Here is a 15956-nt window from a genome sequence, read left to right as displayed (position 1 = left end):
CAGCTGGAAAGAAATTTTACTTCTGAATAAGTTGTATCAGATTTAGATGATATTCAGATAAGCCTTTGAACTTTAGACTTTAAAGTGGATGCTGGGACAGGTTAAGGTAGAGGCTGATGGGATTAAATGAATTTGCATGTTAGAAGGACGTGAATTTTGGCGGAGGATCCAGAGGCAGAATACTATAAACTGAATGCTTGTGTTCCAAACCACTTAGTGCCACAGGGAGCACCCACCACAGGTCTCCAGGTCACTGACAGAAAAAGGCATAGTCCCCAGTTGGTAATAAGTGCATTCCCTCTGGCCTCATGTTGGGCTTGATGGTTCCCCAGCACAAAACACAACGGCTATGTAGGGTCCGACTGAATGAACATTTGCTCAGTGATTGAATGTTCAGGTGGATGAACGAATGAGCGCCAGTACGTGTGGCGTGTTCGCAGTACGTGCGGCGTGCTCGCATTATGTGCAGCATTCTCACAGTACATGCGGCGTGCTCAGAGTACGTGCGGCGTGCTCGCAGTACGTGCGGCATTCTCACAGTACGTGGCGTGCTCATAGTACATGTGGCGTGTTCGCAGTGCGTACGGCGTGTTCACAGTATGTATGGCGTGCTCACAGTGTACGTGGTGTGCTCCCAGTATATATGATGGTCCAGTATTTATGATGTGCTTATTTCTATGACAGACTGATCTCTTCATATGTCCCCATTTGGTAAAGTTTTTCAAAATGAGACAGTGTGCTTTGCAGTGACACTCAGGGTAACACGAAAGAGATATGTAGATACAATCCATGCTTCAGAGGACAGACTGGGAGTTGCAATGAGTACAAAATTCGTGTCCCTTTCCAGGCACTCTTTCAGAATTGTTGCTGAGCTCCAGAGAAAAAGCACAATGAGCTGTCTGAATGATAGCAGAGGCTGTTCCAGGGGCTCGCCATGGGGCTTAAGGGACCAGGGACTATCAAACTACCACTTTCCTCGAGAGGAATCCACAAACAAAGACAAAGCTTCTGCTAGCGATTTTGTGGTTGTGGTGTAGCATAGAATCTGCGATCAGACTTTAACTTGAAATTCCTGCATTTCCATCTAGCTCCATGCACCCTGCTGCCAGTACGGTGAACATTCCAAGGAGTAAGAAGGCCCACTCTGCCCGCTCTGTCTAAAGAGCTGTAACCCCCAAGGGTTAAGTTTCAAGAGCCATATGGAGACCACAATATGGTTTCCAACTTAGCTGTACAAATGAAGTGCGATCTTGAAACACAGTGAGATCCTTGCACTAGATATTTCTCTGCAAAATTTCATCATCTTGGCCAGAAAGATGTGGTCTCATCTCTTGGCCAGAAAGATCTTAATCATTAAAAGTAAATAAAATCAATGTTATTTTCTTCTTTTTCTATACTAGTCATTTGTCATCTATGAGGACTATTCCAAAAGCTATTTTCATATTTAGTAGATATTGGTGAAAGGTAATTCACTTGTAAGTTGAACTTTTAAAAAGAGCTTTGAAATGTCACTATACTTACATATTTTTATAAGAAAATATCTTTAGCTTGCAGTCTCTGAAGGAACAAAATCAAAACTGCTTAAACAAGTTTCCTCGCTGGAGGAGAAACTACAGGCTTTGGGCCATAAGGAAGCCAGTGGGGAACCGTACGAGAAAGTGGTTCTTGTGAAAGAACAGGTAAGTTGCTGAAGAGAAATTATCTTTATTTTAAAAGTTTCATAGGAAAGCTATAACCCAATTTTAGCCCAGGAATATGGGGAGAGGGGAGAGGGAGGAGAAGGAGGGAGGGAGGTTGGGTGGAGGGAGGGTGATTGGTGGGATCACGCCTATGGTTCATCCTATAAGGGTACATGTGAATCTCTCTAAATGTAAAATATAAATGTTTTAACACAATAACTAAGAAAAAGACATGAAGGCTATGTTAACCAGTTGGATGAAAGTATTTCAAATTGTATACAGAAACAGTACACTGTACCCCATGATAATATTAATGTGCACTGCTTTGGTTTAATAAAAAAAAATTAAAAGTTACTTAACCTTATACAAACTGACAGTCCTACGAAGTCATTTCTGGCTGAGTTGGAAGTTCATATTTAAGTTCACAATGGTAAATAACAACCTGTATTTGCTGAAAATCATTTTATTCCTTGGTGAATATTGACAGATCAAAATTCATTTTTTTACTAGTAGTTTCAAAGTTTGTTTGACATGTACCCTTTTGAATACTACTAGCTGAATTTTATTCTATAAATGATATTAACTGCACAAATGTTTCTTACTTGTCACTGTTGAACCTAGTCAATGAATAGTTTCTTTTCTATAGTAAAACAGTCGATCTTAAAATTTGGCATATTTTTCATAAGAAATAATTAGTCGCTAAATCTCTAGTATATATGTGTACATATATATTTATTATATAAATTTACCTCCTGGTTAACCCAAAGGCTTTGTATCTGCCTTTGAAATACATGAATGTTTTTATGTGAAGGTGTATGTGTAGGGGGGATTTACGGTGAATTAACAGTAACTGTAGCATGTGAAGCCAACACTGTTTTTCCCCCACCATTTCCCAGTTCTTATCACATCAGTGTGTTTCATCTTTGGGTTCTTCCATAGAATGGAAAAGGAGCAGGGACAGGAGGGATGATTTTTTTATAGTGATGATTTTCAAAAACAATCTAGCTGAGATAATGCTGCCATTCACAAGGCTAGAGAGCTGGTCCATATTTATATTTGGAATACTTTCACTATGAAAAAGGAAGAGTTATGCACTTGGTTTCTACACTTTTCTCCTTTTCAGTACATTGAGAAATTACAAGCTGAAGTCAAGTCTTCCCAGGAGCAACTTATAGCCCATGTAAGTGTTTTCCTCCTTTTGTCATTCCTTTATTTATATCATCGTTATCCTGGAAATGAGCAGAAATTTGCCATAAGTTATGAATGAGATTTGACTGTGTCAAACCAAATCAGTATTTTTACTGTTTCCACAGAGCTGTTTTTCCAAAAATAAAATCCTGACTTTTTGCTGAAGATAAAAATTACAAACTGAGCTCTTACTATAATCAGATGGTCTAAGTAGGTACCATCAGGATAAGAGAACTAACGCTAAAGGAAGAATCGAAGTCAGGCTTGTTTTATGAGTGGATGGTTGTAGAGAGACAATGTCATGGTAATTATTGACGCATCCAATACAGGTCTAGAGCAGTGCTTCTTAAACTTTACTGTATGTGAGAATCACCTGGAAAGATTCTTAAAACAAATTGCCCAGAGGTTCTGTTTCCTAGGTTGGTCCTGGGGATTTGCACTTGTAGGTGATTCTAGATTCAGATGATCCTGATGCTGCCAGCATCTGGACCACGCTTGGAACGGCACTGTTGTATGCACACACACAAACGCACACACATACATACGCATTCACAAAAAATGTATACACATTTTAAGAAAGGGAAAAAACTTAGGTTTGTACCCTGCCTGGGTTTGTACCCTGCTAAACAACAATGACAACAACACAGAACTAGCCGGGCATTTTGGTGGGCACCTATAGTCCCAGCTACTTGGGAAGCTAAGGCAAGAGAATCTCTTAAGCCCAAGAGTTTGAGGTTGCTGTGAGATATGACGCCACAGCACTCTACCGACGGCCACATAGTGAGACTCTGTCTCAAAAAAAAAGGAAAAAAACCCCACCAAATTTGTAATATTCAAGTCATGTTTGACTTCTATAATTATAAGAAGTGCTTAGTGTGACTATTGGTATATATTGAGTATTGCAATTTAAATGCAGCTTTTTCCTTTCTTAAAATGTGTATATATTTTTTGGCACCCTCTGTTTATACCAGGGGTGCCCAAAAATATATACACATTTTAATTGATGTTATCTAAGAATTACTTTTCAAAGTTGAATTGAATTACAGTAGCAATATGTACTATGACATTCACTCAATGATAGTATTAATCAAATGAATCCAAGCATACCCATGTGGCCAGCAGGACAGTCGGAGAAAATGGTGGAGGCATGGGTGTCTTTAGAGGAGCACAAGACCATTTTGAAGTGGTATTTGAAATTTGAGAATGTTGTGGAAGTACAACGACAATGGAAGTGTGAGTGCACAACAGCGCCTTGAAGGCGTCTAGAATTGCACACATCTGTGATAAGTTTGGGCCTCGTGGTACTTTGTGTGATGTGCACAAGGGAAGATCCAGGGGGCCTCGCCCAGCAAGTCCTGCACAGTGATAAGAGTGGACACTTGGTCAAGTTGCTCAAGCAGTGGTCACTGTCAACACAAGTATCTGGACACTAATGGTGATCACTTTGAGCACCTCTTGTAATTGCAGAAGTCAAACACGGCTTGTATTCATCTTTTGTTATTGTTATATATTGAGTATTATAATTTGAATACAGTTTTTTCTTTTCGTAAGATGTGTATATATTTTTTGGCATCCTCTGTGTATGTTTGTGTGTGTGTACACACACACATATATGTACACACACTCACACACACACATACCCTCTCAATTTATATATTCATTCTACTGCAGTCTTGTGATGTTTAGGGATATGACCGTATAAACTAATCAGAGTATATAATTATCCATTTTCTCCTTCAAGTAATCCCATAAAGAAATCTCATGAATTTCTAGGGCAAATTTCATTTAAATGTTAACCATGTTTGTTCAGAGAACAACGCACAAGCATCTCCTGCCAAAATGCCCTTGTGTATTATTCACCCTTAAAGCAGACACCCCACATCTGTCTTTTCCAAAGGATCCAAGCAACTCTTATGCCTTGGGCATCCTCAAAGACTTGCTCCTTTTTTAAAACTTATCTCCTCCCCTTACATTCTGGGTGCTATGGGATGATTTCTTGATTAAGGACGCTGGTGAGTCATGTTAATGGCCAACCTTAGTATCATCAAGCTCCTCAGACAGGCCTGAAATCTAAGAAGCTGCAGTCTAGAAGATCTGCAGAAAAGACTGCAAAATAATAAATTCTGGTGACCATCCCTTTGGGGGTTGAAATGAATAGACTTGGGTAAATCTTGGTAATTGCCTCATTTTTGTGCTGGAGAAGAATAAAGCTAATCTGCTGTGGCAGTTAGCAGAGACTTTAAATTCCGAATCCATTTGGCCGTATATGCTCGATTGATCAGCATGAAAATGACTAAGGGCTGCCTTTGTGGCACTGTAACATGTTCAGACAGAAATATGTCACATTAGCCCAGTATTCTGTTGCAGATGCCTCTCCCCTGGCCTGCCCCTGAGGGTGCCAGATAATAACTATTGTCAAAGGATGTCCTTTCATGGCAGATTGATACCTACAGTCATTTGCATGCAGGGAGATTTTAGCTCAGAAATTTTTAAGGAGAGCAGATATATTCACTAAGCTTCTAATACTAGCTTCTAGCATCTCTTCATAAAAAAAAAAAAAAACAGATTTAAAAAAAAATGTAATCTCTAGGTTCTTAGGGCAACTCCTGTGGTGTCTTCTTCATTGCATAGTGTCTATGGATTCTGTTCCTATACCATGCTGTGACTGTCTTGTGTAAGCTGGAATTGCTTCCTTCCATTAGGGCGCTGGTATGAATAACTGAGATTTCTCATGTATAATTGACCAACACTCAGGTTTCAATCTAGCCGGGTATTCTTCAAAAATTTGCTTCAGTTCATCACGAAAAACTTCAATGAAAACACTGTTCATGGTAATGTTTACAGTGAGGGTATTGTATGTCTTCTCCCTCCCTCACCTCTCCTACTTCTCATCGACCCCACTTGTAAAATAGAGCCTCTGTTTTTCTTTGCACTTTCTGTATCGTTTGATGCTCTGTGACTTTGCTGATGGTATTCTTTTAGACTGGGGTATTTTTCTTTCTCCTCTTCATTCAAGTAACTTTTACTCCTTTTTCAAGACTCATATCAGGGACCACCTTCTTCCTTAGTCCCCAGATTACTTCCTCTGGGTGCCTATAAACTTCCATAGATACATCCGTTAAAAGAAAGACTTCAGATAAATTTAATAGAGTTTATTTGACTGGGCAATTTATGAACTAGGCAGTACTCAGAAATAGAAGAGGTTCAGAGAGCTCCATCTAACAGTGTGAACTGAGAGCTTTTATAGGCCAAACACAGAGGCAAAGTGGAGAAATTATTTAACTGGCTATGCTAGGCATTTGCCTTATTTGGGTATGATCTGATCAGTTGGCTGCCTGAGATTGGCTGATGCTAAACTATTTGAGGTAGGCTGAAACCCAGCTATTTGTTACAAAACGTATACTTCTAAATTAAGCATCTGTTTGTGTATTATATTAGGCTGCAGTTTGTTGCCTAGGAAATTGGGGTGCAGAGATTGCTTCAGGCCACTGGCCTCCTGCTTATTTCATTTAACAGAGCTTAACATGTTACAGTTTTTGACAGTGTTTCTTTAGACATCTATTCCCTATTAGACTCTAAGGTCATTGAGGGCAGTGCCAAGAATATGTCTCTGGATCCAAGTATAGGGTTAAGTACATTCTCTATTCAGTACATTTTGCTGAATTGAGTTGAATTTTACTATGATCATGTCATTTCCTCAGCTTCAAACTCTAGATTGAGAAAATGGTCACCCATTACCCCAGAATAAATTTGTCATGCTGATCATGGCATTTATCACTCTGACAATGGTGGCCTGACCCCTTTCCTGTCTCATCTTCAGCATATGTCTGGGACCCCCAAGTACTTCATGCATCCCTGTCTTAAGGGCTTTCTTTATAGTTCCTTTCTACCTGGAATACCTCTACCTGCCATTGAGCTTGCCAGGTTTTTCCCATTCTATTTCAAGACTATTCCTTTCAGGACGTTCTTCTTGACCGGCAACCTAAAAGTAATCTCTCCTTCCTTGGTGTTTCCACAGAACTTCTCTGCACCTCTCTCTAGTCACCTGTCACACTGTGCCCCATGGCAGATGATTTGATGCAGCATATCTCTTTTCTAAGACTGAACAGAGAGTGGACCTGTTTACCCTTATGTCTCCCATAGTGTCTTGCTCAAGGCTTTGTATAGATTTCATTAAAATGAATTGTTCAAATAACTAATTAAAAAATAAAATTATTTTGGCACTTATAGGAGCATACTTTATAACTCATGGAAAATCACTTGGTAAAAGGCATGTTTTCCTTAAAGATTAAAGGGATTACTTTAATCAGTGGCTGATGCTTTTAAGGTGCAAAATGCGAAGACCAAAAGGATATGATCTCAGAGTGAAAAATAGAAGGAAAAAGATAACAGAGAAGGACAACACCGCTGTGGGAAATCCCTACTTCAGCTGAAGTAAGAAGAGTAAGGAAACATGATCTTAACATGAAAATTAACAACCTGGGGTCTGGGCTTGCTTTTATTCAGAGTTCACTCATCTAGAATTCCATAGTTGAATCATATTAAAGTATAACTAAATTGATAGCTATGAAATGGAGAACAGATACAAGCCTTAACATTTTAGAGTTATCATTTGCTTGTATTCTGAAGCTTAAACTCTCATCTCATTAACTTTACTGTGTCTAGTCACAACTTATACTTTTAAAAAAATTAGAAAGAATTGTTCCTCCCAATGCACAGATCAGTGCCCAGGCTAAGGTGCCCTGGGCATTTTTATCACTTCCTCCCACATGATTACTTATCCACTTAGCAACCTACATGGGATAAAACAAATAGTTGAAGTGAATGTCGGTAATCACTTTAGAGATTATTGTTCATGTTAGGGCAATTTGAGTTAGGACTAAGTATCTTAAGGAAAAATTCCTTTTAAAATTAATGCCTTCCAAATGATTGATCCATTTCTTGTCTATGTTTAGTATTTGGGGGGTTTAACCCCATCTGTCCACAACATCACTGATTATCTGCAGTAGTCCAAAAGTCTGCCTCCTTTGATCCCCACTTCCATCCCTATGGTCATCCCATCTTTTGGTGTCTAGCTACACACAGAACCTGACCAAGGCCAAAAGTTCTATAGTAGTCAATGCAATTAGTTAAAAAATGGTCATCTGGGTAACTGGTAGTTGGTCCTCAAATGTCGTATCATTCTCTATACTGTCCTGCGTGTTTAAAATATTTTATAATAAACTAAAATGTTAAAAACATTCAAATGAAGGAACCTTTCAAATGAAGTCCGCAACATGCTTTAAGTGGTAGGATAGATGAGTCTGCTTTTGAACCAGAAGTTCCTGAGTCACAGTTCCAGAAGACAGATGCACTTAGACTTGGCAACTCAGGGTGAGGGCCTGGGAGAGACCACCATTAGTACCTATGGCAGGGTTTCCCCAAAGAGGTTTCCCCAAAGTGTAACTCCTTTCTGCCCTCCTCTAAAGAAACTACACTGCCATTTTACCTTCTAAATTAAGAATCTACAAGAGCTTCAAATTAGATCATGTGCAGGCCCACCCCCTCCACCAATTCTAAGCCCTCTCTGCACCTCTCTCTAGTCACCTGTCACACTGTGCCCTATGGCAGATGATTTGATGTGGCACATCTCTTTTCTAAGACTAAACAGGGGTGGGTCTATTTACCTTTATGCCTCCCATAGTGTCTTGCTCAAGGCTTTATATAGATTTCCTTGAAATGAATTGTTAACTAATTAAAAAATTATATACAACTTATGCCAATTGATCTTTGCCTGCGACGAAAGGGGATATGAACTGTTTTCTTGGGTTTTGTTCTGGGATCTTTTACTTTTTGCTGCATGAGCATCTACTAATACCCCTTTGGCAGTAATAATTTCAGTTGCATCTCTTCCGTCATGCACAGTCTGGGAGGGCCTGTAATTCAAAGCACCCTATTAGATACTGGCTGGGGAGTGGACATGTGCCCTAAGCCAGCTGGATGTTTTCTTCCTGGACTTTCCATATTAATTCAGGCAAATTATCCTCTTTTTTTTCTCAGTTTTTGGCTGGGGCCAGGTTTGAACCTGCCACCTCCAGTATATGGGGCTGGCACCCTACTCCTTTGAGCCACAAGCACCTCCTGAATTATCCTCTTTTTGAGTGGAAAGACAGTGAGCTGATACATTCTTCCAGTGATGCTCAAGGCATCTCGGTTTCGTTTATGCTGCGCAGACCAGAATGGCTCTAGATTCTGTATATTCTAAAACTGTTTCCTGTGGCTTTTAGGAACCACCCCATAACTGTCCTATAAATTCCCTTTTCCTTTAAGCTAGATTCAGTTGTTTATAAGTAAGTTGTAATTCTTATGTTATCCCAGCAGTTCTGAAATTGTGGCCCTTGGACCAGAAGCATTAGTATAACTTGGTGCTTATTTGAAATGCATATTTTGAGATCTCATTCATACCTCCTGATCAGAAACTCTCATGACAGGATCTGGCAATATATATTTTTAAAAGTCTTCCAGGTGATCTGATGTTGGGTAACATCTGGGAAGTAGTCGAGTCCCTGTGGCTTTCAGCCCGGACCCTCACCTTGTGAGCAGAGGTCTCTAGGGCCTCACTGTCCTGGTGCTGGGAACCCTCTCCAGGCCCAATTCCTGGCACAGTGCCAGGCTCTCAGCACGCTGTGGCCCACCATCCATGTCTGTCCAACTCCTCAGTCGAGTGGGCACCATCTTCCTGCCTCTCCTCTCTGAACCCCCCACTTCTGCGTGCTCCAGCAACATCACTTCATTCCTGAAGCTCGTATGACTAATTGTACTGTAAAGTGACAGTGATGAGTAACATCGGAGAGTCATGTCACAATACATAGCTTCCTCAGCCTGCCCGCCCACATGATGATATTATATTTCACAACAAGCCTATGAGGTAACTATTACTCCTCCCCCTCAGTTAGATGAAGAAAGTGAGAGTCCAAGACGCAGAGCCTGGCTCACCACGAGCGGCTTTGCTCTGCACCTACAGAGCAAAGACTGTAGGTGTTCTGCCTCTAGGGCCCTGCATAAGCTCGACTCCACTCCCAGTGTGGAATTTTTGCTGTATGTATATGCTAATGCACAGATGCTAGCAGGGATGATAAATTAACTCTTAGGATCATTTAACTTTATTGTATTCCCCAGACCCCATGGCAGAGTTATCAGTTCAGGAGACTTTAGCTGTAGGGTCCAAGAGATAGTTGTCCCTAGAACCAGTGAGGAATGGGGAAATTCCTTTCCTGTGGACCGTTCTCTTCAAGCCAGCTATATTAATCTGAATGATTGCACGTGGGATCAGTCAAGGAAATATTTTGGTTGTGTGTTGATTATATTATTGTGGGATGGACCCCTCTCTGCTTCCCACTTCTTTGTCTGGATTATCTGCACTGGATGATTATTTAGCCCTTCATTTTAACCCTTTGTGTGGTTAGTCCACGGTTCATCTCTCACGTGCTTGTTTTTGATCAGAGAAGAATGGTGGCTTACCAATCCCATTGGCATGGGTGACTGCCAGGCTGCTGCATGAGCTCAGAGGAGGAGGGGCTCGAGCTCTCCTTCACATCAGCAGGTTGGTCCTCAGCTAGAATCAGTACTCTCTGAGCTGTGAGCCTTTAACAGATCCCCTCCTCCCAGTAAGATGCAATTAAATGGGTAATTTCTAGCACATTGATGAGATAATGTTCAAAATGAAACTTCAGAGCCCCAGCAGGATCATATTATCTCTTTTTTTAATCTCTCTCTCAAAAATCCAAAGCCTACTACATTGCTTTGGGAGCTGTGACTCTTAGTTGTTGGATTTGCTAGTGAGTGCAGATTGTGGAGCAGGGGCCTAAAGTCAGAGTTGAATCAGTAACATCACGCAACCTTGGATCATGGCTGGAACCTCAGAGACTCATTTTCCCCTTTCTGATGAAGCCTCAGTGTTATTCCCTCGTTATCTATAGACAATAGGACTAGTACTTTTAAGCTGAACGGCCACCCTTGGCCAGTTCCTGATCCCCAGGCTACCACTGCATGTGTCTGGTCTTTGTGTAGCTGCCTAGTAGGACACAGTGTGTAAATTTTTCTCATAAATGCATATTAGCTTACTTTGCATTTCTTCAGTTTCTTACTTGTCTTGATAAACTTGGAAGACATCTCCCACTAACATCCTATTGAAAAAAAATATATATATATACAGATTTTAGAGGCCTCAATTTTTCCAGATAACTGTTATAATCTCTACTTACTTACAAAAAATCACAGGTATAATCTCTACCTACTTATCAAAAAATCAGATGGGAATAATGTAGAACTGTTCTCAGCAATTTTTCCCATTGATGTGGAGCTTTATTCATCTATATAAACCTCCAGCCATTAATGTTTACACAGGAATTACCCTTTCCTATAAGAATCTAATGGAAACCATGTCATTATTACTTGTTTTCTTAATAATTAAAGTTACTTTAAGAAGCATGAGAGGCACACCCCACCATTCCGGGGAGAAGCTGTGGGTGTAAATCGCGAGGGGATTTTACAAGATCACTGGTCTCTCTGACCAAGTCCTGCCAGGGAGGACGATAGTGATGGGGCATCTGCTGTCCCAGCCTGTGACCTTGCAAAGGTCCTGTTCCTGTTTTTTGTTGAAAGAGGCTATCCACATTACTTACCTGATAGGATTCTTTGGAGGTGATACAAAGTTGAGAGGTGAGATGACACATATGAAGCCTTCGTACCATGCCCCATGCATTCTAAGTGTTCAGTAAATCTCTTTAGAAGTTTTCCACAATGAAATTATCTTTTTCAGTAACTATACCAAGATTTCATGGGATTACTGGTAATAATCATATAAAATAAGGTACCTCATTTTAGCTGCCTATTTATTTTATAGGCGATATTAGGACATTAATTAACCAAAATCTCAACATTACTTTCTGAGGAGAATCCTGTCACACCCCGTCAAGTCAGTGCTATCTCAGTTCATACAGCAATCTCCTTGTCATTGAATTGTCTGTTCCTTTGTCTTTATCCTCCATTAAATTATAAGCTTCTTGAGGGTAGAGCCTGGGTCTCGTTCTGTCTCCTGAGTAGTAGATTCTCAGAGAGTATCTGTTGAATCAGTCAGTCAGTCAGTATGCGTGTGGTGAGCAAATGTAGGTGGCCTTTCCATCCAAGAAGTGTCATTTCAGTCCCTGCGTTTGTAGAAGATGTCAGTTCTAGGCACAACCCAGCTGATGTTTCTAGCCAGCTTCACTCCACTCCAGGAGCTGATGTGGAGTCAATGTTCAGGCTCAATCTAGCTTTAAAAAGCTTTCATGAAAGGAAGCGTGCAAAATAGGTTTTCTTTCAGATTGTTAGCTTAAAATCCTTTCTGAACTAAGAGATCAGAAGGAAGCCAAAGTTCTAGACTGCATCAAGGTTCCTTGGAATTGCTGTTATTAAATGTCAGTGAGGGAGTGGTATAATGCTAAAAACTGAGTGGGGGGGAATTGTACAAGAAACTGTCCTGTGACGGTTCTCCCTATGTTGACTGTCACATTATCACTGAGGACATTTATTCTATTAGAGAAAATGCTTTTCTGTACCAGTAATGTTGATGCTTCTGCTGAACACTGGACTTGATTTTACTCCATGGATACCTTTTATGGTTTTTAGAAATGGTTATTTTGACTACCAGGAAAGCTAGAGCCAAGTTTGTGCCTTGCCCCTAACAAACGATGATATCAGGGTGTGGCTCGTGTGGACCAAACTTCCTTCCTGTCCTATCTTACCACTTTGTGCTAAAATTCCCTTTCCCGCATCTTTCCAGCTCTTGTTTTAGTGGCTTCTCCCTCAAACCACCTTTTCAAGTGCCACTAAATCCTTTCTGAAAGGATTTCAGAAGAAAGGACGTAAGGGAAGTATCAACTGAGATCGTAAATGACTCTGATTAGTTCTTTCAGAGTCAGCTCTGTAGACTATAGATTTGGTTGCTTAAGTCTCAAGTCTTACTCAAAACCCCCAGCCACTGCTCACTGGCTACAGTGTCATCTCCTGACACTGCCCCTGCCGTCTACTGCCAGTTGATGCCCAGTGATGGTGCTGCTCTGAGGTCTTGGAATTCACAAAGGATTCCCCCAGGTTCAGGCCTTCATCCCTTTACAGAGTGGGCTTCCCCCCACCTGCTTCCCCCACTACTCATATCTCAGCCCCAGGTCATCCCCACCAAGTGACCAGCCTCTTCTGACACCTCGGGCAGCTGTCTCTCCATCTAGTGCGTATTCTACGGATCCCCCTTTAGCCTCGATTCTCCATTGGTTGAGTTCCCCAAGTTCTGAGACTTGACCTTAGTCACACATATTCGGTGACACAAAGTAGGTATTCCGCAGATGCCTTCTTCAATGAATAGACAAGTGCATGAGAGAAGACATAAATGTCACACTTGCCACTTATTGTTTATTTTTAAAAATAAGCAAAACAACAATAATTGTGTCTTTCTAATTTATAGAAAATCATTTAAAAAATATACTAAAATATTGTTCACTTGTAATTTCATCCTCCTTTCAAAAGGGAAGAAACAAAATCAAATAATAATTTGTATATTAATTGAATTTAGCCTGGTGTTTTATGGGTATTAAAACTTTAGCTGTTCCCTTGATATGATTTGATACTGCTATTAAATATTAACTATAATGTTAAATTTAACCATATTTATTTATACTCTATTTAATTTCACAAAGGATTTCAGATGGCTTATAAGAAATGGATTTAGGAAATAGTTGGTTTTTAAAAAGCACCATAAAGAACCATAATTGAGAACATATATATATTGTCACAAAATGGTGATATTGGGAAAAAATAAAATATGTGTGTGTAAGTCTTAACTTCTTAGTACAGTTGAAACAAATATAGCTTTGATCTTGCTAATAGCCAAAGGCAAAATAGGAAAAATTATGAGATCAATAATTCTTATGATACAGTGGGGGGGAGAATTGGAAGGATGTCGTTATTTGTTTTCTATTGAGTTAATTCTGAAATAAGAGTTTATGTTGGATTTCACATTGGGAATATTGATGGACATAGTGTGGGGGAAACCCATTAACAATACAAGACTAGCAAATGTAGTAATGGATTTTGTTTGGCTGTTTCTGTAATTTTCATTAAGAGAAGCCAAAGATATAACATGTGATTATAGTCTCATAGGCATTGCGTATTTTGATAATCTGTCAGGCAAAGTCAGTGATAGTCAGAGTCAGGAATGTAGAAGAGAGAAGATGATCAGTACCAGTTATGGGGGCTGGGAGGCTGCCTGACTTGCATAATAGAGAATGAGGCCCAAGGCAACCACATCATCCAGTTTTTCAGGAGAAGAAAAATCCACATTTTTGTGTGAAATCTCATTTATTTAATGTTGGCAACTAATTAAAATAAAATATATTTATAGGTAGCCTGAATATGAGGCTTACACTGGATTTTAAATTCAAGCTACAATTTTCTTAAATTTGTTTTACAATTTGAGAATGTTCTTTACATTCTTGAAGTATACGGAGATTGTAGGTAAGGAAGAATTGTTTCAGTCACTTTAATTTTGCCATTTGGATAATGCTAGCTTTGTAACCAGTAGATCACAAGATTCTTTTATAACTGTGGGGAATATTCCTTGCTCATTCAAGTAACAGGTGTCCTCCTTGGTGGATAGTGAATTCACTGTCATTCCTCATCATTCAGGGATAAAAAATGATGGAGCTTCTCCCATCCTTGAGGCTCTGTCTCAAAAAAAAAAAAACTTGTGGCTCTTTTTGTTTGGTGCTAACCTTTGACAAAGGGTTTATGGGAGCTCTTGGTCTATATGCATCCTTCACTTTCCAGCCTTTCTAAATATACCTGCCTAACTGGGGTCTTATTACCTAAGGACCTGTGTGCAAGTTAAGTGAGGATCCTGCTGTCTTAACAACCCCAAGTACTTAATTCTCTCTGCTTTTGATAAAGCTCCTCTTAGATTTGTTTACTTCCTTTTACTTCTCAAAGCACCAGCCTCTGTTTCTTCCTCGCTCAGGGAATTTTTGAGCCACAGGCGCTGCCCAAACAGTGAGGCTTTTTTTTTTTTTGCAGTATTTGCCCGCGGCTGGGTTTGAACCCACCACCCCAGCATATGGGGCTGGCGCCCTACCTATTTGTGCTCAGGGAATTTTTAGCTGCTTCTATTAATTAGACCCAACCTCTGGACCAAAAGCCTTCCAGATGCTCAAACTCCATCAGAAATGTTAATTTCCTCCCTTTGTGTGGGAGGTGGTGGTGATGTTGGAACAGAGATAATTCCTCTTCCTGAAAAAGTTGATGTTTTCCGGTTAGAGTTATTTGAAACCTAACTGATTTTTAAGAGAGTTGTACTAGGATACTCTGATAATAACACATGAAAAGGTGTAGACAGAAATGCTTAGATAGTTGAATACAAATGTAATATACATGATTGTTTATTTTATTGCTAAATGTGAAGAAATATTGAAATGATTAGGTCTAATAAAATCTGAGCTGTTAGCTTTAGCTACAAGCACAGACATTGACTTTGACTATCTGTTCGCATGTTAGATATCTTCTAGTCCTCAGTGATAAGTCTGTCACCATTACTAGGGTTCCTAGGTGGTAACATCCATGAAGCAAAATGTGAGTGCTTGCACCAATAATCAGGACCTATGATAGTGGCATTGGCAATTTCTAAGGAGAAAAGAGAGTAAAGAAATGGCTGCCTGTCCCACTACCTACCCGCTTTGTATACTCTCTGCCCCCTACAGGAAATTGGATGAGTTGGCTAACTACTTTTTTAATGGCTTTAGCCACTTGAGAAAACCATTTTCCCCTCTGAACATTCAAGACAGAATGTTCAATAAATATCCCATTTACTAGAGGTGTGTCTTTGTGTAGGTTGCTGGATCTGAGGCTTAATTTCCACAACTGCAAAAGGCAGATACTAACTGCTTCTAGCTCGCAGCAGTGACACAAGAGTTAAATGAGTTAATATCTATAAAATTCCTAGATCAGTACCTGCAACAGAATAAATTTGATATGTATTTGCTAAACAATAAAACAACCACCAACCCCTCCCCGCAGCAAACCAAA

General features: G+C 40.0%; 1 protein-coding gene across 1 annotated transcript in view; it reads left to right on the top strand.

The window, feature by feature from the left end:
- CCDC192 (coiled-coil domain containing 192) overlaps nucleotides 1–15956 on the top strand; it is a 210677-nt gene that overhangs the window by 62666 nt on the left and 132055 nt on the right. The window contains exons 4-5 of the mRNA XM_023515302.1: nucleotides 1548–1679; nucleotides 2803–2859. Coding sequence (XP_023371070.1) covers nucleotides 1548–1679; nucleotides 2803–2859 — 189 coding nt within the window. The remainder of the gene's footprint in view (nucleotides 1–1547; nucleotides 1680–2802; nucleotides 2860–15956) is intronic.

The sequence above is a fragment of the Otolemur garnettii genome, unplaced genomic scaffold (genome assembly GCF_000181295.1).
Source record: "Otolemur garnettii isolate 467f Iridium unplaced genomic scaffold, OtoGar3 scaffold00003, whole genome shotgun sequence".
Lineage (NCBI taxonomy): Eukaryota > Metazoa > Chordata > Mammalia > Primates > Galagidae > Otolemur > Otolemur garnettii.
Note: the sequence above shows the minus strand (reverse complement) of the source record. Positions and strands in the feature narration are given on the sequence as shown.